The 25,371-nt window shown below is 34.5% G+C and overlaps 1 protein-coding gene across 1 annotated transcript; it reads left to right on the plus strand.

Moving 5' to 3' along the window:
• The first annotated feature begins 18,914 nt into the window (after positions 1 to 18,914).
• On the plus strand, positions 18,915 to 23,562 carry LOC132603655 (glyoxylase I 4-like). Its single transcript, XM_060316796.1, has 3 exons — positions 18,915 to 19,259; positions 19,714 to 19,819; positions 23,106 to 23,562. The coding sequence occupies exons 1-3, from the start codon at positions 19,105 to 19,107 to the stop codon at positions 23,379 to 23,381; spliced, it is 537 nt and encodes a 178-aa protein (XP_060172779.1). The 5' UTR covers positions 18,915 to 19,104; the 3' UTR covers positions 23,382 to 23,562.
• Positions 23,563 to 25,371: the final 1,809 nt, after the last annotated feature.

A 25,371-nucleotide genomic window follows, 5' to 3' on the forward strand; every position in this document is an offset into this window, starting at 1 on the left:
GGGATATATGTGGACCTATTCACCCATCTTGTGGGTCATTCAAATATTTTATGGTTCTAATAGTTGCGTCTTCGAGATGGTCTCATGTGTGCCTCATATCGTCTCGCAACCTGGCGTTTGCGAAATTATTGGCACAAATAATACGCTTAAGGGCACAGTTCCCAGATTATCCTATTAAGGCTATACGTCTTGATAATGCTGGAGAATTTACATCCTAAGCTTTTGATGATTATTGTTTATCAGTTGGGATAAAGGTTGAACATCCTGTAGCTCATGTTCATACCCAAAATGGCCTTGCTGAGTCATTTATTAAGCGTTTGCAATTGATAGCAAGACCATTACTTATGAAAACACGGTTGCCTACTACCGTTTGGGGTCATGCTATCTTACATGCAGCATCCCTTATTCGCCTCAGACCGACTCATTATAATAAATACTCCCCGTCACAATTAGTATTTGGTCATGAACAAAATATTGCTCACCTCCGAATGTGCTGTGTATGTGCCAGTAGCACCACCACAACACACTAAGATGGGCCCCCAAAGAAGGTTAGGAATATATGTTAGGTTTGAATCACCCTCTATTATTCGCTACCTTGAACCATTAACAGGAGATTTATTCACTCCACGATTTGCAGATTGTTGATTTGATGAAACAAATTTCCCACAATTAGGGGGAGAGAGAAAAGAAGAAACCAAAAGAGAAATTGCGTGGAAAGTTTCATCACTATCTCATTTTGATCCACGTGCCCCTATGTGTGAGCAGGGGATCCAGAAGATCATCCACTTGTAGAAAATAACAAATCAAATGCCAGACGGATTTACTGATTTAAAAATAATAACTAAGTCACATATCCCTGCAGAGAATGTGCCTATTCGAATTGATGTTCCAAAGGGACAATCTACTAGTGTCATAGCCTCTGAATCTCATCCACGCCTGAAGCGTGGTAGGCCATTGGGCTCCAAGGATAAAAGTCCTAGAAAAAAAAATACAAACAATGATCAGAATGACACTATGAAAGGATCTCATGAAGAGATTCAAGATCTGATTAATCCTGATATTCCTGAAGAAATCAGTAAACCCGAGACTCCAGTGAGTAAAGAACTGTCATTAAGTTCTACTGGTGATGAGGTCAATTTGAATTGTTCGAAAATTGTGGTGAATAGTATTTTTGCATATAATGTTGCACTAAATATTATGAAAGGCAGGGAGGATCAGGAACCTTAATCTATCGAAGAATGTCGACGAAGCATATGATTGGCCAAAATGGCAAGAAGCAGTTCAATCAGAATTGAATTCACTTGCTAAGCGTGAGGTTTTTGGACCTGTAGTCCAAACGCCTAATGGTGTAAAACCAGTTGGCCACAAATGGGTCTTTGTACGGAAAAGAAATGAGAGAAATGAAATTGTTCGATACAAAGCACGCCTTGTTGCGCAAGGATTCTCTCAAAGACCCGGCGTCGACTATGAAGAAACGTATTCACCAATTATGGATGCTATAACATTTCGATATCTCATCGGTTTAGCTGTATATGAAACCCTTAAAATACATCTGATGGATGCGGTTACAGCTTATCTTTATGGCTCACTTGATAATGAAATTTATATGAAAATTCCTAAAGGATATAAAATGCCCGAAGCATTTGGTTTAAAGTCTCGGGAAATTTATTCAATCAGATTACAAAGATCATTATATGGTTTAAAACAATCAGGACGCATGTGATATAATCGCCTAAGTGAGTACTTGATAAATGAAGGATATATAAATGATGCCATTTGTCCATGTGTTTTTATTAAGAAAACAAAATCAGGGTTCATTATACTTGCTGTTTATGTTGATGACATAAACTTGATTGGAACTCCAGAAGAGCTCCAAAAGGCGATTGAATATTTGAAGGAAGAATTTGAGATGAAAGATCTTGGAAAGACAAAACTTTGTCTTGGTCTGGAAATTGAACATTTCGCAAAAGGGATCTTTATCCATCAATCTGCCTATACTGAGAAAGTCTTAAAACAGTTTTACATGGACAATGCGCATCCTTTAAGTACTTCTATGGTTGTTCGCTCACTTGAAGTGAGCAAAGATCCGTTCCGACCTCAGGAAGAAAACGAAGAGCTACTTGGTCCTGAAGTACCATATCTTAGTGCAATAGGTGCACTTATGTATCTTGCTAATACTAGAAGACCTGACATAGTGTTTTCTGTTAATTTGCTAGCAAGATATAGCTCTTCTCCTACACGGAGACATTGGAACGGGATTAAGCATATATTGAGATATCTGAAAGGAACTAGCGATATGGGTCTGTTTTATGCTAACAATGGTAGTACATATCTAGTTGGTTATGCAGATGCATGTTATTTATCTGATCCACATAAAGCTCGATCTCAAACAGGCTATATGTTTACATACGGAGGTACTGCTATATCATGGCGATCCACAAAGCAGTCCATTGTTGCTACATCTTCGAATCATGCTGAGATAATAACTATTCATGAAGCAAGTAGAGAATGTGTGTGGTTGAGATCAGTGATACATTTCATCAGAGAAAGATGTGGCTTGAAGTGTGATACAAAAATACCCACAGTATTATAGGAAGATAATGTTGCATTCATAGCTCAATTAAAAGGAGGCTTCATAAAAGGAGATAGAACGAAACACATTTCAGTAAAGTTATTCTTCACACATGATCTCCAGAAGAATGGTGATATTGATGTGCAACAAATCCGTTCAAGTGACAATCCTATAGATTTGTTCACCAAATCTTTACCAACTTCAACTCTTGAGAAGATGATATTCAAGATTGGAATGCGAAGGCTCTGACATCTGAATTTTGGTCTTCGTCAGGGGGAGTAAAATACGTGCTGTACTCTTTTTTCCTTAACCAAGGTTTTGTCCCATTGAGTTTTCTTGGCAAGGTTTTTAATGAGGTAGCTCTCAAAGCGTATTACTAGATATGTGTACTCTTTTTCCTTCATTGAGGCTTTTGTCCCACAGGCTTTTTTCTAATAAGATTTTAACGAGACACATCATCTAATTAATGGACATTCAAGGAGGAGTATTGTGAATTCTGATGGATGTCCATCAATTTACTTGGCCATTAAGTCTTTTGGCCATCACGTGGCTTGGCCATTAAGTATTTTGGCCATCACGTGGCTTGGCCACTAAGGGAATGTGGCCTCCAAGCCTTTCCCTGATTGGCTTGGCCACCAAGCTGTTCTCTTTTCCCTTCTATAAACAGGAGGCTCATTTATACATTTGGATATGAGTTAAAAAAGTTGAATAATATATCAGTCTCTCTCTATATACTTGTTTTGGTGTATTTACTTTATAGTTCTTATTTCATAACACTACGCGTTTACTACGTTTCCTGACATTATTTTTGTAGTGTTAAAATGGAGCATCGAAAGTAAAATGTAACATTGTGACCTGCTCAGAGACGTTTAATAATTGGTAGGTGGGTTCGTTTACTTCAAATATAACTATATAATGATTATTAATACAGTGAATAATAATATCAAAACTATCATGGGACGAATAATAATTAATGTGTGAATTTTATACGTTATATAAGAAAATAAAAAACCTTCACGTCGAAGACCAACTTCGTTTCTTCCTACTAACATGATTATTTAAATAGTTACGTTACAAGAGCGGAGTAAGATGCCAAAGTATAGATTCAGCTTAACCCAATATCTTTAATTTAAATTTTGTATTTGTATTATAAAATTCGTTAAATATGAACAAATATTAAATTTAAAACTCAATTACTAATGCCTAATGCTACAATAAGAGCCGTTTTGACATGATTTGAAATCATGATGATTTGCGATTGAAGTTTTGTTTGGATATGCAATTTGGATTTCTTAAGTTGTATTTTTTCTTGTAAACATAAAAACCCCACAGGTTGTGAAAATCATCAAAACTTTCTCAATTCTTATACATTAATCTTACCAAATGAGCAAGTCATAGTTCATAACAAAATTAATACGCTACTAGAAGGCCTTTTTTAAAAAATTCAACATTAATTGATCTAACTTTAGTTCAATAAACCTTTTTAATATAATCCTCCCACATGATTGGTAAGAATAAATTTGTTATAAATATACCACCAACTTATAGATTTTTTAATAGTTGATATAAATATTTGGCAAACCTGATTGGTAAATAAATCTACCAACTTATGGATCTACTTTTTCAAAATATAAACTTATAAGTCAACTTTTACATTTAAAAATTTGAAATCTCAAATCATGCCTTTTTGAATGATTTGGGATTTCGTCTCATGAAATGAAATCGCATGTCCAAACGCTGATTTTATCTCATGAGATGAAATCATATGTCCAAACGCATGCTTAGAATTTAAAAACATTCAAATTCTGGCTACGTACACATAACTATTGAACTCAGATATGATAATTGATACTTTCTCGTCCCAATTTATGTGATATACTTTTCTTTCAAATCTGTCAAAAAAGAATGATATATTTATATATTTAGAAATAATTTAACTTTTTTTTTTTATTTTACTTTTAATGAAATGATTTACAACTACATAAATATTTATAATTTATTTTAGACCATAAATTTTAAAAATTTTACTTTTTTAAAAAAAATTCCGTATTTGATCAAATTACACGTACTTAAAGGTGTTATCAAAAGGGGAAAGGAAAAAAGAAAAGAAAGTGTGAAGATACCTTGTAAGCCATCTGCGTGTATCAAGTTTGGCAAAGAAGTTCTGGATTCTTCAGCTTCTTTTTGGCAACAGCACCATCAGAGGACAAATATTTGAGGAAGAATTAGATAGGGACATGCATGGCCCCTTTGTGACATATGAGTACTATTTTCAGGAGCCCGACACTTTTATAACCTAAAAAATATTTTTGGAATTAAACTAACCAGTTAAAAAAAAAAAAAAACCAAAGTAGGCTTCACGCACAGAATCTGTGCGTGAAAGGACTAAAGTGTACATTTACACTTTGGTCCTTTCACGCACCGATTACCCCTAACAAAAACCCCTCCCATTTCCAGCATACTCTTCTCTTTCATTTCCTCCATTTCCACCCTTTCAACACACTTTTGCACTCCCAAAAACATGTCTCAAAGTTTTGAAACTTCAAAGTTTGCTATACAACCTGATATTTGTGAATGCGGTTATTACTGTAAACTAAAAACATCAAAGACCCAAGATAATCCGGGTCGCCATTTTTGGCGTTGTAAAGTGCCCGAAGTAAGTGTTTTTTACATTTTTTAGTGTTTTTTCTTTTCACGTTATCCATATATTTTACTTTAAAAAACTGATTTTCTTGTAATGTCTATAGGATATGGGCAGTTGCAAACACTTTCGGTGGGAAGATAGCATTCACGTGGATAAAACGGTGGCGGCGAAGTTTAAAAGTCCCCTTTTTGATAGAGATACCGCGACTTCACGTATCTCTAGATATACCGCTAAGTTGGATTCGCAATTTAAGCTTGTGGAAGCTGAATAAAAAATTAAAATTTTGGAGGTCTTGCTCATCGGTTCCGAGAAAAAATGAATTTTGCTGAAGGCTAAACTTAGAGACGCTCAACACGAGAAAATAGCTTTGAAAGAGAAACTTAAATTGTGGAAGATTATTTGTGCTATCTTATTGTTGTTCATTATTTATATATATTTTGTTTACTAAGTTTAATATTTCTATTGATTATGTTTTTTACTAGTTGTACCTTTTCCCCTATAATGTAATCCGCACCCTTTATGTACTAATTTATTTGTATTTCTTTGTTAAATTGTCAATTAATAATAGGCTTTAACAATAAAAGCAAATTAAAAACATGCCATACTAATTCAAATTGATGACTTCATCATAAAATAAAAATACAAATTAACAGCCTTAGTCCGAAACTTAAATGACCCGTAATCTAAGACAGTGAGCCTAAATAGACCCTAATCGTCATCAGAAGAGAAGTCCTCAATATCGTCCTCAGAACGATATTGGCGGTCTTTTAACACACATCTTTTTTCAGGAGATGTTAGTTCTCTACCGGTTGATGATGCTTGTTCTTCAGCCAACTTTAGCATGTAAAATCTACAACGTCTTGCCAACATTCTGTTGTTTTCTTTTCTAATCATTTGTACGGCAAGCTCGCAAGTTTCTAGACCTACTTGAGGCATGGTTATTGAGTACCTTGTTGGGATTGGAGCATTGAGATTTTCCAAGTCACGAACAAGACGTTCTGATTCGGCAATCCTATGTGACCATTCTCGGTGTAAACCGCAATAATATTCTCGCGGAACTGAATATTTCACACTGCAGAAATCATCATTATGCTCTATAAGAAGGTGGGGATTTAGCTCGTCTAGTTTGAAATCACTGGTATCACTCGAAAAACTGTTATGATTTGAACTCTCATCATCACTGCTATTTGGTTCTTTTGGAAGGAGTAAAGACCAAGCTGAGTTTCTACTACTCGACATTGAATACATTATAGTCTAATAACAAAAAAAAGAGCTACTTATATAGTTGCAAACCCCCAAGTACCCTGGGGGGGGGGGGGGGGCTTTATGACCCTACCTACTTATCTTATTATAAGAAAAATATTAATCTTCATCAGACATTTCACATTCTGAATCCCACTTGGATCTAAATCTTGTGCTACCATGTATACCATATTCCACCCTATGGTAACGTATTTGCATCCGATTATTTTCTTCGCGAAAATAATTAAGAGCAAAATTAAACTCTTGTAGAGTTCCATGAGGCATCGACATAGCACATTTTTTTGGGCGTTTAAGCCCTACTGAAGCTAACTTTTGCTCCGGTGCTTCAGCCTCCCTAACACGCCAATTCCTCTTCTCTCTCATTGTTTTATTGTATTCTCGATTGAATCTTTTGTTAGGGTTATTTGAGTAATGAAAATCATCATCATCTAGTTCCCATGTCCTACCCATTGCTTCAAATATGTTTGCTGGGTTAAAACATGTAATAGAATCAAGATTACCAAATTGGGTGAAGAATGTCATGATAACTCGTTTTAAAGTGAATACTAGTTGTTTGTCAATCATGTTATATATAGTACTGCATTTTTTGGCCGTTTTATTTGAATTTAATTCATATTTGCGCAATATTTCAATGCGCAATATAACATGATTTGACAACACATCATGGTTGAAAATTACAGCTTTTTTATGACACCAATGCTTGATTTGCAACACATCATGCATGCCAATTTCAGTTTTTTTCTAACACATAAAGGACCGATTTGACAATACAATACTGCATTTTTTGACCGTTTATTTGAATTTAATTCATATTACGCAACATTTCAATGCACAATATAACATGATTTGACAACACATCATGCATGCCAATTTCAGCTTTTTTATGACACATAAAGGACTGATTTGACAATACAATGCTGTATTTTTTGACCGTTTATTTGAATTTAATTCATATTATGCAACATTTCAATGCACAATATAAAATGATTTGGCAACACATCATGCATGTCAATTTCAGCCTTTTTATGACACATAAAGGACCGATTTGACAATATAATGTTGCATTTTTTGACCGTTTATTTGAATTTAATTCATATTACGCAACATTTTAATGCGCAATATAACATGATTTGACAACACATCATGCATGCCAATTTCAGCTTTTTTATAATATATAAAGGACCGGTTTGAAAATACAATGCTATATTTTTTTACCGTTTATTTGAATTTAATTCATATTACGCAACATTTCAATGCACAATATAACATGATTTGACAACACATCATGCATGCCAATTTCAGCTTTTTTATGACACCCATGCTTGATTTGACAATGTATAATGCATGCCAATTTCAGCTTTTTTATGACACATAAAGGACCGATTTGATAATATAATGTTGCATTTTTTGACTGTTTATTTGAATTTAATTCATACTACACAACATTTCAATGCACAATAGGGGTCAATATGAATCTATTTAAGAAGAATATTGGACGAGGTAAAAACTCATCCATTTTATAAGTTTAAGTCTCTTAAGTCATTCAAAAAAACCTCTCTTAAGTCATTCAAAAAATAAAATAAAAAAATCAAACTTCCTGCAAAAAATGGCTCAAGATATTCCACTAGTTAAGGTTTCACTACATTGGGATGGTATTATCCTTGATGACAATAGTACAGTTCGTTACAATAAAAGACCAAACGTTCATGTTAAATGTCCACTTGAAATGTCTTATGAATCACTAGTCATTTACATATATGAAAAAATGAACGTTAGTCCAGATGAATATGAAATCTCTATAACAGGCAGATATCCACAATCAGTTTCCCATGGTATAGTGCTTTATGGTAGTCATTATATTAATGATGATGATTCTTTGAGGGATTATTTGAATGCGCCAAAAGAATTAAAACATTTAGTCGCCCTTAATGTTCTTAAATAGTATGCTCTGCCTGGCCATCTGTCTGCGGATGAAAAGTTGTGCTGAGATTCACCTTGGTACCCAATCCTTTTTGAAAGGATTTCCAGAAGTTCGCTGTGAACTGGGCACCAAGATCTGAAATAATAGACACTGGGGTCCCATGCAATCTGACGATTTCATTAACATATAACTTGGCCTAATCCTCTACTGAATCTGTGGTCATGACTGGCAAAACGTGCGCTGACTTAGTAAGCCGGTCAACGATTACCCAAATAGAGTCATGCCTCCTAGCTGAACGAGGTAGACCTGATACAAAGTCCATATTAATCATTTCCTATTGCCAGACAGGAATATCAATATTCTGAGCCAAGCCACCAGGCCTCTGGTGTTCGGCTTTCACTTGTTGATAATTCGGACACTTAGCTACGAAATCTGCCACATTCTTCTTCATATCATTCCACCAATAAATCTCCTTAAGATCATGATACATCTTAGTGGAACCTGGTCGAATGGAATACCCGGAGTTGTGAGCTTCTAACATGATTCGCTCTCTGAGTCTATCCACATCGGGAACACATAATCTGCCTCGGTACATCAAGGTACCATCATCTCCCCCTTGTTCAAAAGCCATCATCTTATGCTTGTGAATCCCCTCCTTCAGCTGCAATAAATAGGGATCACTAAACTGTTTCTTCTTGACTTCAACGACTAAAGATGAAAGAGCTCTATTCTGAACAACCACATCGCCATCCTCGGAGTCCAAAAGTCTAACTCCAAGACTGGCCAAACGGTGAACTTCCTTGGTCATAACTCTCTTATCTTCATCAACGTGGGCTAAACTCCCCATCGAACGCCGACTAAAAGCATCGAATATAACATTCGGCTTTCCCGGATGATAGAGAATATCCACATCATAATCCTTAAGCAATTCGAGTCATCTCCTCTGCCTAAGATTTAGCTCCCTTTACTTAAAGATATATTGCGGGATTTTATGATCTGTGAAAATATCGACATGCACTCCATATAAATAATGACGCCATATCTTAAGTGCAAAAACTATAGCCGCCAACTCTAAATCATGATTCGGATAATTCTTTTCGTGAACCTTGAGCTGACGAGATGCATAAGCTACAAGCTTACCATGCTGCATTAAGACACATCCGAGAACAACTCATGAAGCATCGCAATAAACCACGAACCCTTCGGATCCTTCTGGTAACGTCAAAACTGGAGCAGAAGTTAGTCTCTTTTTCAACTCTTCAAAGATTCGCTCACAAGCATCAGACCATTGAAACTTAACCTTTTTTCTGAGTCAAATTAGTTAATGGAGCAGAGATAGAAGAAAATCCTTGTTCGAAGCGTCTATAATAACCTGCTAGACCCAAGAAACTTCTTATATCAGAAACTGATGTGAGTCTGGGCCAACTCCTCACGACATCAATCTTTTGAGAATCAACTTTAACACCTTCACCTGAGATCACATGGCCTAAGAACGCCACTGACTTAAGCCAAAAATCACACTTTGAGAATTTTGTAAAAGGTTCGCGATCTTTAAGAGTCTGCAACACTATTCGGAGATGTTCTGCATGATCAGCATCACTACGGGAATACACCAAAATATCATCAATGAAGACAATGACGAATAAGTCGAGATAAGGCTTGAAGACCCTGTTCATAAGATCCATGAAAGAAGCTGGCGCATTTGTCAACCCAAATGACATTACAAGAAATTCGAAATGACAATAACGGGTTCTAAAAGCGGTCTTTGGAATATCAACTTCCTTATCCTCTAACTGATGGTATCCTGATCTGAGGTCAATCTTGGAATAACATTGGGCACCCTGAAGTCGGTCAAATAAGTCATCTATTCTGGGAAGAGGGTACCTGTTCTTAATAGCGACTTTGTTCAATTGGCGGTATTTAATACACATGCGTAAGGAACCATCTTCTTTTGGACAAATAAAACTGGAGCACCCCAAGATGAAACGTTAGGCCTAATAAATCCCTTGTCAAGAAGGTCTTTCAACTGGGCTTTTAGCTTTGTTGGAGCCACTCTGTATGGCGGAATAAATATTGGCTGAGTGTCGGGAAGTATATCAATTCCAAATTCAATCCCCCTGTCAGGAGGGACTCCTGGAAGATCTTCGGGAAAGATCTCTAGAAATTCATTTACAACTGGGACGGACTGGAGAGTTGGAGTCTGGGCATCTGGATCCCTAACTCGAACTAAGTGATAGATATAACCTTCGGAAATCATTTTTCTGGCTTTTAGGTAAGAAATAAATCTACCCTTGGGTACTACTGAATTACCCTCCCATTCTATGATTGGTTCATTAGGAAACTCGAATCTTACCACTTTGGTTCTACAACATACCGTGGCATAGCATGAAGCTAACCAGTTCATACCCATGATTACGTCAAAGTCTACCATCTCTAACTCTGCTAAGTCAGCTATAGTTCTGCGGTGATAAACTAGGACTGGACAACCCCTATAAATACGTCTAGCTATGACTGACTCTCCCACTGGGGTGGATACCTCATAGGGTTCATGCAACTTTTCTGGTTCAAAACCAAAATTCTTAGCAACAAAAGGGGTTACATAAGATAATGTGGATCCTGGGTCAATAAGGGCATATACGTCAAAAGTGAAAACTGTTAGTGTACCTATGACAACATCTGCACTAGCTTATGTATCCGGATGACCTGTCAAGGCATACAAACGGTTTCGCCCATCGCTTGCGTTTTCAGACTTAGCTACAGTGTGCCCCTGCTGGGCCTAATTATTACGAGGGACTACCGAATTCGTGGACTGCGCCACGTTACCTCTGGTACAATAGCATATATCTGAACCCATACGACACTCACCTGAGTGCCTCTTATTACACTTACTGCATATCGGATTGGTATAAGTCGACTGACCCACACTTGCCTGAAAGTAAGAACTTGATGGCCTGAAATTTTGCTTTCTGTCATTACGGAACTTGGGAACTGGGGCACTTGCTGTAGATGGAGCAGGTCCTGCTGACCTGTTCTTAAAGAATTTCATGTTTCCGTTCCCACTGAACTGTCGGGTAGACTTGACCCTCTTGTTGAACTCCTTGTCTTTCTCTTTTTGCAAGGCTTCCTCCTCCTTTAGCCTTGTCTCATTCCTTTGTACGAAAGCAACCATCTTGGAGATAGTCATCCCCCCATTCTGTGCAGCAATATTGGCCCCATCATAGAAATAGAAATTAAGACCTCCAACAAACCTCCTCACTCTTGCCCTCATGTCTGGTACCATATGCGGAGCATGCTTAGCCAGACTAACAAATTCCAAATAGTAGTCCTGAACTGACCTGCCATTCTGTTTAAGCTTAAGGAATTGCTCAGCCTTAGCCTCTCGGACTTCAGGAATATGCTTGTAAATTCATCCCATGTAGCATCAGATGCATCCTCACCTCGGGATAATTCCTAAGATTCATACCAAGTTTTAGCAATGCTCTACAGTTGATGAGCTCCAAAAGTAGCTGCTTCGATTTTTGTAACTGACATAATCCTGAAAATTTTCTGAAGAGCATCAATATAGTCCTGTGGGTCTTCATCCTTCTTTGTCCATGTGAAGACTGGTGGGTTCATCCTGAGAAAGTCCTTAGTCTTAGAAGACTCTTCATTATTCCCTGAACTTGACCCAGATTCCTGACGTTGGGCTTGAGCTGCTACCAGTTGTGTGAGCATGTTGATAGCACTCCTAACATCCTCATATGAAGCACTAGGAGGTGTAACAGTAGGAGCGGTTGGAGCTGTTGTCTGAGTCAGAACGGTCTCTTCGTGAGCAACATCTGCGGCAGCCCTCTGGCTGGTGGTTGTGTTTCTCTTCGTGTACTTTCTTTTCGCAGGCATTTTCTGAAAATACGTACACGCACGAATTAGAAAGGCATCCTGAGAGTAATGCTCTAACTGCACGATCTAGAGTATGAAAGAAGTGAGACAATCCTGAATGTCTTGGTGGTCAACTGTTTATATGTATGGGGCCCTCACACATATAAAAGTGACCCCATTGGACACGGTTTCATAGACTTCCTAAGATACTTAAACCTAGGGCTCTGATACCAAGCTTTGTCACGCCCCGAACCATGCATGGCCTGGGCGTAATATGACACTCGGTGCCTGACTGCATGTGACCGAGCGAACCACATGGCTTGCTGAATCATCATGAGGCATACATGAGCAGAAATAAAATACGAGACATGATGGGATTTAAGAAAGCACATGAAGTCATAATAATTTATAAGGTACTTGTTTAAAAACATGAACACGGATAATACCATAACAGAGCCAAAATGGCTAACCGACACTGAAAGTCTAACATAACATACTGACTTATCTAGTCTATAAAACCTCTATCCTGAGTCTGACCGGAAAACATACTTGGTGAGACAAGGCCTCCAGCGTACCTTTACTGCGTAAATTACATAAAGTAAACAACTAACTAAACCCCGAAGAGAATAGGGCTCACCCAAAAGCCGGTACGAGAGCCGTCCTACTGAGCAGATGCGTCGTCCTGTAAATCAGTACCTGCATCGTGAAATGCAGGCCCCCAAGGCAGTAAACGGGGACGTCAGTACTTTGAATGTACTAGTATGTAAACACATGAGAGAATAAGCAGGCACATAATACATAGGCATGAAATTGAAACTGAAACTGATTACTGAAACCGAACATGAACATGAGTACTGTAAAACATGAAATAATCTGTGACTGAGATGAAAGCATGATAATAACTGTAATACCGACATGAACCACCACGGGAAGAAACGTGGAGTCTGATCTCGGCCCGATCAACTAAGCTATCTCATACCTTGCCAGGGTACAAGACATGAACATGATATGAACGGATTCAAAATCCTTCAATGGCGAAAACATGAAGGAATCGTCCTAACTGGGCGGAACGATCCTTATCCGACGTTGGCATACGTAGTTTCAGGCTATCTGAGCCTTCTCGGTATTAATACAACTCCCGAACGTGAAAGATAACTGAAGACATAATTTCTGATTCTTAACATGAACATGGATACATGATGACATGACAATAAATACGTATATAAAAGCTTTTCATGGAAATAAGCAGAATATCTCTTATCCTGTGTTATAGAACCCATGGGATGCAAATTATGAGTTTCTCATCGATTACGGATTGTGTCTCAATCACCAAAACAGTAAATTAAGACTAATCAAACGGAATTATAACTGATAATATAATATATCATGGTTCAAGTGTCTAAGGTTTATCATGAATATACCTAGAACCCTAAACCTAGTGGGTGTAATCATGGAATACCGAAGCATGGGGAAGAACAAGGATACTCCCAAGCGTGGATAGCGTCTACATACCTTAATTTCTCCAAGACTTGAATTAAAGACTTAAGCTTTGAAGATGATTTCCAAAATCTTGAGTCTTGAACCTTGAGGTGGGTTTTCTTGAAAACCCTTGGTTAGGAACAATGATTTCTTGTTTAGATTACAATGATATATATTAGAATTGACTTGGAATGATTAGAGTAGGCTTACCTTGGTGTTCTTGATGATAGTAGAGGGTAGGAGGTCGCTCTAGGGCTTGAAGGAATGAAACTTGTGAAATAAAACTGAGTTTTCTGTCTTTTAATGGTCTCAGTCGCGGCACCGTTACAGACCGTGTTACGATCCGCAACACAGGTTATGATCCGTTACACTGGACCATAATATGGGCCAAAATTCCAGTGAGCATCTAAGTTTTTGGTTGGGTTACGGTCACCGTGTTACGGTCCATAACGATGAACCATCCTTTGGTCGAAAAGTTACGAGATGGTGATTTTCAAGCACACCCGTTACGGCATGAATAACGGTCCGTAACAGATGTTACGGTCCGTCCCTTGAGGCGTAACACTGGGTTTTCTGAACTAAAATATATTTTCGACTCTAACACTCTCCTTCTTGGATTTCTAGCCTCCTGAGTCATGAATATGATTTAGTATGGATTTACGAGGTGTTACAATATTGAAGCCCAGCACTTTGCAATTGGATGCGGGCGGCTGCAACAGAGCATCAGGAGAAGAAATTTCACCTGTAGATGGAGATTATTAGGCGGGCAGATGAGGAAGCCTTCCACTGGTTGAATGTAATTGATAAAGGCAAATGGACATTACACCAGGATGAAGGTAGGCGATGGGATATGCTGACAACAAACAGCTCTGAGTCATTCAATGGCTTGTTAAAATCTGCACGGGGACTACCCTTCACCGCAATAGTGAGAATGACTTTTAAGCAGGTTGTGGAGCGGTTCGTCAATAGATCAAAAGAGGCCAAAGCACTTGCGGAAAACGGCCTAAGATGGATGCCAAACCTGTCAAAAGTGTTCGAGTATCACAGAGTTAAGGCTCAGCAACACGACCGGATGGAGTACAACTATGCAGAGCGCATATTTGAACTCACAACAAGTGTGCACAAGGTAAAGGAGGTAACGTCCACACAATTTGTGAGATTACAAGAACATGCACATGTGGCAAGTGGCAATCATAGCACATGCCATGTTCTCATGCCTTCAAGTGTTTTATCACAATAGGAAAGAATGTCTCCCCGTACATGGCTGAGGAATATACAGTTCAAAATTATGCAAAAACGTATGCTGGAAGGTTCTAACCAGTTGGTAGTGAGAGTTATTGGTCACCGGATCTATATTCCATGGTTGCAAATAAAGCATTTATCCGTAAATTCGAAAAAAAAAGCATACTCCCGTATTCCTAATGAAATGGATGTTCCACCAGGGAGATACACTCGAAAATGCTCATTTTGCAATTATGTTGGTCATGATAAGCGCAAGTATCCCTTACGGCATGGTGGTCAAACTACATCTCGCGGTGGAAGTACCTCTCGTGGTGAAGGAAACTTTCGTGGTGGTGGTAGATCTAGTGGTGGTGGCACATCTCGCGGTGGTGGCGGAAGATCAACTCAAGGGCATTAATTAATGGATGTTTTTTAAGTTTTTTTCTTTCTTTGATGATTGTATTTTAAAAAGTTTGGGTTTGTTATTAATGAACAAGTTTAAGTATTCTCATATTGTTATGAATGATGCAATTTAATTATTTTGAGATTGGTATGAATGCTGCAATTTTGACTAAAAAATAGTACACTTAAATCTAAACCCTAAACCATAAAGAACTTAAAGCTAATGACATCAAGTCTTCAAACAAAAATGGAGTTCGAGCACTTTTCAACCACTAAAACGGCAATCCGAAGTTTTGCTTATCCTTGATGTATTGAGCCTACCTTATTAATCGCACAAAATAAAGTAGGGTTCTATATAAAAAATTGAAGTTTCGGGGTCCCGAAGCATGATTAATCTATGGCCAAAGTACGTTAAAAAGTTTAAAGAAAGAGGAGTTAACCAAAAGAAGAAAACAAGAGGGGTGGGGAGTGGGGGGGGGGGGGGGGCTTTAGCGCAGTAAATTACTGTGCTAAAGGTAGTTTTGTCACCTTTTTTTTTGTTGTTGGGGTATTTTGGTTCAAAAGCACTTTTTTGGGTTCATTTTGGTTCCGGACTCCAAGCACAAATGAACATATTCATTCCGTATTATTTGTCCAAAAAACACGTATATGTGATATTTTTTGAATTTTAAAAAATATTTTCTTTTTATCGCAATTTTTATGCTGTAAATATTTTAAATTGTTAATTATTATAAGTTATGGTACTTTTTATATAGTTAATAAAATATGTAAAATTTTATTTCAAAAATTTAAAAAATTTCATGTTTGAATTCACGCAAAATTTAAAAAATTAATTCTTGAAATCCGGATAATACTATAAATTAGGAAAAGTGAGTATTTCCTTTCATTTAAGCAACAATTTTGTCTGGACACAATTCTATTTATAAAAAAAAATAAAAATTGTGATCTTAAGAATGATATAATATTTGTGTGGGTATTAGAGTATGTTACTAGGCAAAATAACTACAGTGCACCTTAACGTTTGACCGGATTATTTATAATACACTCAACCTTTATGGGGGCCTATTACCCCCTGCACCTATTTATAGTGTGTTTTATTGGCCATGAAAATGTCACCCCTAGTTTTATAAAGTCAGGTGCACCCCACGCGCCACGTGGTGGCCTCAGAATAAATCAACCCATCCCCTAATTTTAAACTCGAAAACCCAACCCTTAATACCTGACGCATAAATTTCTTTCTTTATTTTCTTACATCTTTCTCTTTCTTATTCATCAAAACAACATAACATACAGAAATAACAACAATAGAAAATTGATGCAACAGGTTCTTTCGTCAGATTCTTTCATCGTTCATTTAATTGGAATATACTGAGGATTTGGAATCATATCCATTTAATTACACACAATTATTTCAAATCTGAATACCAGACCCATTTGATTTTCGGAACAAATTAATGGTGAACTTGTAGTCCGCCATTGTTAACCAACAATGAAGCTTTGAAGGTATTCAAAATAAACAGCAGCAGCTCAAAAATATGTCCTTTCCTCTTATCTATTTCACTCCCGAACCCACTTTCATCTCCGCCGCCTACAACTCCATCCCCACTGCTGACCGCCTCATCTCCGCCGTCGCTTACTTCCTCCCGTTCTTCAATACGTTTACAGATGTGCTTAAAAGTGTTGAAAGATTTGGAAAAGGCTACAGAAATAATGAATTGGGTTGAGTACAGTGGGAGTAATTTGAGTATCATTTTATACAACATATTGATTCATGGGCTATGTAAGGGTAGAAGAGTTTGGAAGCTGTTGAAATTAAAGTTTGTTGGGGTTGTGTAAAGTGAAAGAATTTGAGCTTGAAGGTGCATTCCAAATTAGCAATGGTGGGGAATTTTGAAGAGATGATGAGGGTTAGGTGTGGAAGGGCCAGGTGGGGAAAAAAAAAGGGTCAGCCGAGTTTAATATGCACCTTACGCGCCTCTTGTGCGTGTCCTCACGCTCATGTCCAGGTCACCACAAAAATGCCAATAAAACACACTATAAATAGGTACAGGGGAATCATAGGTCACCCGTAAAAATTGAGTGTGTTATAAATAATCCGGTCAAACGTTAGGCTGCACTATAGCTATTTTCCCAATGTTACTAAGAATAAAGTGAAAATTAAAACTTAGAAAGCTTCTAAATATAAAGATGCATCTCTTTTCTTAGAATAAATAAAAACGAATCACATAAAATGAAATAGAGGATACTATATACTTTGCTAGTTCTAAGTATTAATTAATAATATAAAATATATTTAGTCCTAGTAGTTGTAGCTTTGCTTATTCGTTTATTGCCATTTGATTTCTGCTTATATTATTGGGTCTTGTACTTCGATTATCTTATTTATCTATGGTAGCTACTGCTCCTTTCTTTCCAGACTGTTTTATCATGACTTTCTCGCTTTTGTTGTTTCTCGTTTTCATATTGTTTTGATATGCTTGTCCTTATCTGACATTTTTGTCTTTTTCTCTCTTGAGCCAAGGGTCTTTCGGAAACAGTCTCCCTACCTTTCAAGGTGGGGGTAAGGTCTGCGTACACTGTACCCTCTCCAGACCCCATATTGTGAGATTCTATTGGGTATGTTGTTGTTGTAGTAGTATTTATGTAATTAGGTTACTTAATATTCCATTTTTCAATATCATAAACAATTTTTTAAACAATAAAATTGTACATCAAACTCGCATGGTTATGACTTATGAGACAGCCTTTAGATTTTCTGAAACTATTATCGAATCCTTAAATTTCCTAAAGCTAATGTCTACGTCTTGGATTATTCATTCTGTATGCTTGAAGAACTCTTTGAAAAGTTAACTTAAATAGCGTTTATTTAACTGTTTAAATTAAAATAACCAGCGAATATATATATACATATATATACACACATTCGTGTATAATTAATAAGTAATGGTTAGGAAAAATAAATAATAAATTCAATAGACTATTTAATTACGTAAAGATCCCGAACTTTTTGTCAACCGTCAACGTTTACGCAATGGGTCTATCGTGACTTTTAAGTAATCCATGGCTCATAATATTTTATTATAATTATATAAATACAACTTATATTGTTGTTGTTGTGGCATCCCATAGGAATTGTTTGTAAAATATTTACAATGCAAATTGTAGTATTATCCATATTTTTCATTACCATTCAGCTGACTCAATTTTTTTTCTCTCCCATTAATTACGCGAGTTAAAAATAAATATGAAACTTTTGGATTAATTTTGTGGAATGTTTCCGAAGAATCTTGAATTGTCTACTGGTCTACGTGGACAGATCCCACGTGGGGAAAAGTATTAAGGAGAAGGATTCAACGATATAGCTTATGTTTTTGCTACCTTACAGCACTGGTCCAACTCAGCAACCAACGTGTTATCTACGTGTCATGGTATTATTTTATCTAACACGTATTATTTTATCCGACACGTGGTTCTTTTGAAATTCCAAGTGGCAAACATGAAAAAATATATGCCTACTCATGGCCTCTATATATTTGTTTCTAAAAACCCCTCATGTTTTCTACATACTCCTAATTTGTTTCTTCCAATTAGTTAAAGTGACTTCTTCTCATTTTCCCTCTTTACACATTCAAATACATCCATATCCCTCTCCCTCTGCCTTATTTTTCTCTTCTATTTTTTTTTTTCTAAACCCAATTATTTGATTTTAGTTTGTTCATAGGATATTTGTTGAAAGAAAAAAGGATGAAGGGAAATACTGGAAATCCACTAAGTTTGACATCCTTGAATCACATATCCCTTGTTTGCACATCACTTGAAGAATCCATTGATTTTTACAAGAATGTTCTTGGATTTGTTCCCGTGAGAAGACCAGGATCATTCAATTTTAATGGCGCTTGGTAATTTGACGCTATATATTTTCTTTTTTTTCTCTTCACAGCATTATAATTAATTATTGGAAAGGAAGAATGAAAAACAGAGACAGTTAAATTAAGAAGAAAAAAAAAACATAGTACTCCCTCCGTCACCATTTAAGTGTCTTATTTTTCTGTTTGATCTGTCCTAAAAACAGTGCATCTTTCTATATTTAGTAATTTGATAATTTAAACATCTTATGTAACATCTTAATAACCACATGATTCATAGAATATTTTAGCACATTATACACATTTTTAATTTAGACCACAAGATTCAAAAGTCTCTTTATTTCTTAAACTTTGTGCCTAGTCAAACTAAGACACTTAAATTGGGATGGATGGAGTAATTGATATGATATGAATTATGATCCATTTCGATTTTAAATAACCAAATTTTTGTCAAAGTTTTGATCTGGGATTCTTGTTGTACGAATAGGTTGTTTGGTCATGGCATAGGGATTCATTTAATTCAGTCGGAAGGTACAGAAAATTTACCAAAGAAAACTGAAATTAATCCCAAGGACAATCATATATCTTTCCAGGTTCTTTTTTACTTTCCTTTTGTTGTATCCTTCTGTATTTTCTACTAATAGTTTGACAATATGTAAATGCATGATCACTTTATTTGTATAATAATGTCAAAGTTTCAACCATGCACTCTGTAGACAATGCCGTGTGTGGTTAATTCAAGGCTTGTGATTTGTACTAAATTCTAACACAAATTGTCGACTTGTCGTACACGTACGCCTCTAATTCTCAGAGAGGAATATAAAGTTTTCGTCCAAACGAACTATCATTTGGGAGAACGGAAAGTATAGATTGAAATCTCATTTCCAATTCAAAGGAAAATTGAAATCACAAAAAGAAGACAACAGCTGATAAAAGAGAGAATATGTGGGGAATACATATAGTTCTTAGAGATTAGTGTAATTTGGCCAACTCTCACAAAATTCCCACTTTCTTTTCAATGTCATAAAAATGTTTTTACGGTGTGAGTGCATAAATTTCAAACTCATTTTTAATTCGATTTAAGTTACATGAATGATTGTGTAATGAATTTCTCCATCAGCAGTGTATAATTGAACTTGTTATAGCATGTTCTTACCATTTATTATAAGCAGGTGTAATTAAAAATTTACAAGTTCATCCGAACATATTAGCTTGGACTCTATTAAGTACAAAATCATCGTAGAGTTCGAGTTTAGTAATCAAATGGCTTGTAGTAGCATTTTGAACTCGAATCCATAACGTTCAAATCCTAGATCCATCTCTGGATAAATTCATAGAATTACGTGCAATTATCTTAGAAGTGACATGATTGCACACATATTATTTACATTATTAATGCATATAAAACTTAGACTCGTTTCTGAGAGTCCGGAGCCAAAATGACATATTTTTACAGCAATTAGACCAAAATAGGCTGTCCTTTTTTTTTTATACCCAAATGGGTATTTCGTTGATCATTCAACGAAATACCCCAGTTACTGTTCATAGCAGCAACTCTTTTTTTTTTTTTTTTGCTATTTCGTGGATTGTTCCACGAAATAGCTTTTTTTTTTTTTTTTTTTTTTTGCATTTCGTGGAACAATCCACGAAATAGCTTCTTTTTTTTTTTTTTTAATTTCGTGAAAAAAATGATTTTTTTTTTACATATCATGACACAATCCACGAAATAGATGTTTTTTTATTTTATTTCGTGAATAAAAAAAGAAATAGGAAATTATAATTTTTTTTTGTTTTTGCATTTCGTGTATTAAAAAACGAAATAGGATAAATTTTTTTCTAATTTCGTTCGTATAAAAAGGAAATTGGAAAATATATATATATATATATATATATATATATATATATATATATATTATTTCGTGTATTAATGAAGGAAATTGATTTGTTTTTTTATTTTTTTTGCATTTCGTAATCTAATGAACGAAATAGGTTTTTTTTTTTTTTGTATTTAGTGAATAAAAAAATGAAATAGGAAATTATATACATATATATATATATATATATATTTTGCATTTCGTGTATTAAAAAACGAAATAGGAAAATAATTTTATTTTCATTTCGTTTATATAAAAATGAAATAGGAATATATATATATATATATATATATATATATATATATATATATATATATATATATATATATATATATATATATATTTCATTCATGTACCAATGAAATATTTCGTGGATTGTTCCACGAAATGCAAAATAAAAAATAAAAAAAAAACATATTTCGTGGATTGTTCCACGAAATGCAAAAAAAAAAAAAAATAGTTTTATTTATATTAACGAAACTGTTTTATTTTTTAATTTAAAACTGTTTTTTTTTTATTTTTTATTTTGCATTTCGTGGAACAATCCACGAAATATAAAAAAAAAAAACAGTTTTTTTATATATTTTTGAAATTGATCTTATATATATATATATATTCCAAATTGATTAAAAGCCATTTTTTAATTTTTTTAAAATATATTTTTCAAAAAACTTAGTGTTTAACTGTAAGGTTATTTTAGTCAACTTTATATATCGAGAAAATTAGTCAGCTTTATTTTCAAAAATTGAAACCGCAGAAGTGAAATTGACATTCACAGATACATTATCCCTGGATTTTTACGTTGAAATCTATTGCGTATCATCATCTTATAAGTAAATAAAACTGAAAATTTCATGCCAATTTGGGGAAAAATTGAAATTGAATGTGATAAAAGGCGTTTTTTTAAAAATCGCCTCGGCCAAACCGCCTTGCGGCAGTTTGTGTGCATAGATCTCGGAAAAAAAATCCAAAATAAAAAAAAAAATCGCGTAAATCGGACGTCCGAGCGCAAAGTTATGACCATCTAAAGTTTGACGACTTTACAACTAGTTTTTCTGCCTATATTTTTTAGAATTATATTTATATTTAAAATAAATTTATGTCTTGACTTTACAACTATTTTTTTTTTGTTTATTAAAAAACGAAATAAGATTTTTTTTTATTTCGTAAATATATAAATGTTTTTATAAATGAAACACAAAAATATATATATATTCATCCTATTTCATTGGTACATGAATGAAATATATATATATATATATTCCTATTTTTTATTTTCCTATTTCGTTTTTTAATACACGAAATGCAATATATATATATATATATATATATATATATATATATATATATATATATATATGTATATAATTTCCTATTTCGTTTTTTTATTCACTAAATACAAAAAAAAAAAAAAAAAACCTATTTCGTTCATTAGATTACGAAATGCAAAAAAAATAAAAAAACAAATCAATTTCCTTCATTAATACACGAAATAATATATATATATATTTTCCAATTTCCTTTTTATACGAACGAAATTAGAAAAAAATTTATCCTATTTCATTTTTTAATACACGAAATGCAAAAACAAAAAAAAAAAAATATAATTTCCTATTTCTTTTTTTATTCACGAAATAAAATAAAAAAACATCTATTTCGTGGATTGTGTCATGATATGTAAAAAAAAAATCATTTTTTTCACGAAATTAAAAAAAAAAAAAAAAAAAGCTATTTCGTGGATTGTTCCACGAAATGCAAAAAAAAATTAAAAAAAAAACTATTTCGTGGAACAATCCACGAAATAGCAAAAAAAAAAAAAAAAAAAAAAAAAAAAGAGTTGCTGCTATGAACAGTAACTGGGGTATTTCGTTGAATGATCAACGAAATACCCATTTGGGTATAAAAAAAAAAGATAGCCTATTTTGGTCTAATTGCTGTAAAAATATGTCATTTTGGCTCCGGACTCCGTTTGTGATTAAACTTTGATTGGTTAATAAACGTGCAGTGTGAGAGCATAGATGCAGTTGAGAAAAAGTTGACAGAAATGGGGATAAAATACGTGAGAAACCTAGTGGAAGAAGGAGGGATATACGTGGATCAACTCTTTTTCCACGATCCAGATGGCTTCATGATTGAAATTTGCAACTGTGACAAACTTCCTGTCATTCCACTTGTTGGGGAGATGGCTAGGTCTTGCTCCAGACTTAATCTTCATCATCCTCAGACAATATCACACCAACAACCCATTAATGTACATGTCCAAGTTCAAACCTTAAACTAGATTAATTAATGTTCCTTGGTTTAAGGGTTAGTTGGCTAATTAGAATGGTTGTTATTAGAATTGAACTTTAATTTCTTTTAGAAGGTTGGCTTCTTTTCTTAGTTTTTCATCTTGTAATAGCGTTAGTGATTGGTACTTGTAATAATAAGTTTGGCAATTATTGAAATGGTTAAGTGGATGATATAGTTTTGGTAACTCTATTGATTTGGCCAGAGATTACTACCGTAACTTACCCCTTGGATGCGCATGAAACCATCATATTGCTTTTTGTCCATAATTTGTTGATATTGCTTTTTGTCTTTGTTGATACCTGGCCGTAAAGCTTGTCGAAATGATATCGATGTGTACTAATAACCATTGATAGATTGGTTTTATGGAGTCGATACATATAATGCTTCGAGAAAATGGAAATTTTTTATGCGGATCACTCTTATGGACTATAAATGATTTTCCAGCTTATGCCTACTTGTCTGGATGGAGCACAAAGGGAGCTTTGGCTTGGCCTTAATGTAATAAAGAGACTCCTCCTACTCGATTAAAGTATAATCGTAAGTTATCTCTTACATGGGTGCTCGTAGGTTAATCATCTAATCATAGATGATAGGATAATAAACGTGATTTTAATAGAGAAGTTGAAAAAAGATCTGCTCCTGAAATTTTCCCTGGAGATAACGTCTTAAACCAGTTATCTAGTTAATTAATTCAACTAATTCTGTCAAACGGAAACAAAAATGAGAAATAAAACATATATATATATATATATATATATATATATATATATATATATATATATATATATATATATATATATATATATATATATATATATAAAGATTAACAAGGAAAAGTATAACAATGCGTAAAATACAAATAGTATGGCTGAGATAGAGGACTGCTATGAGAGTCTATGTGATAGAAAAAAGGTATATATATATATATATATAAATATAAAGATTAACAAGGAAAAGTATAACAATGCGTAAAATAGAAATAGTATGGCTGAGATAGAGGACTGCTATGAGAGTCTATGCTATAGAAAAAATACCTTTCAATTATGTGAGGCAAAATCATTATGGGACCAACAATTACGAGTACCGTGGAAGGCATATGTTAAGATGAATACTAGATAACTAGATTATAAATGATCATATTTGTTACTCATTCCGTTTCAATTTGTTTAGACTCCCTCCGTTTCAATTACTATTTGGACAATCAACTTATATTTTTCTGGGAAAATTAAGTTGTGTGTCTACTGAGGCATTTAATTTGCCAATTTTGACCCAATTATACCCACTTTATCCGGTTTGGCCCAAATTGGCTATATTTTTGGTAATAATGAGAATAAAAATGAGAAAAGGACCAAAATCATCCATAATGTTTGGGTTTGGATCAAAATCATACATATTCTTTCACATGGTGCACTAATAGTACATTATGTTTGCATAAGTGGTGCACTTTTAGTCACAATCCCAAATAAATTTAACGGAAAAGAACAAAAATGCCCCTGAACTTTTAGAAAAGGTATAAAAATACCCTTTATTCATCTATTTTGCTAAAACTACCCCTCAATTCAACTTTTTGGCTCATTTATTCCCCTTGACTAACGGACAACACTAATTTATTTATTTTTTTTAAAATTAAATTGCACATGACATTTTATTACTGAAAAATTGATTTATTCTTTTAAAAAGAAATCTGAAACCTTGGAATTTTTTTAAATTTGGAAAACTTTTTTTTAACGAGTAAAACCTTGACTAACGGACAACACTAATTTTTTTTCTTTTCAAAATGTGAAAAATTGGATTTTTATAAAAATCTGAAAAAATTAAATTTTTTATGGAAAAACTGTGTTTAAAAAAAAAACCAGAAAACTATATTTTTTTAAATCTAGAAGAAAATTATGGAGTATTAGTTTTGCACATTTTACTTAAAAAAACAATCAGTTTTTCAGATTTAAAAATTGAATTTTCTAAAAAAAAAATGGGGTTTC

The sequence above is a fragment of the Lycium barbarum genome, chromosome 7 (genome assembly GCF_019175385.1).
Source record: "Lycium barbarum isolate Lr01 chromosome 7, ASM1917538v2, whole genome shotgun sequence".
In the NCBI taxonomy this organism is placed as follows: domain Eukaryota; kingdom Viridiplantae; phylum Streptophyta; class Magnoliopsida; order Solanales; family Solanaceae; genus Lycium; species Lycium barbarum.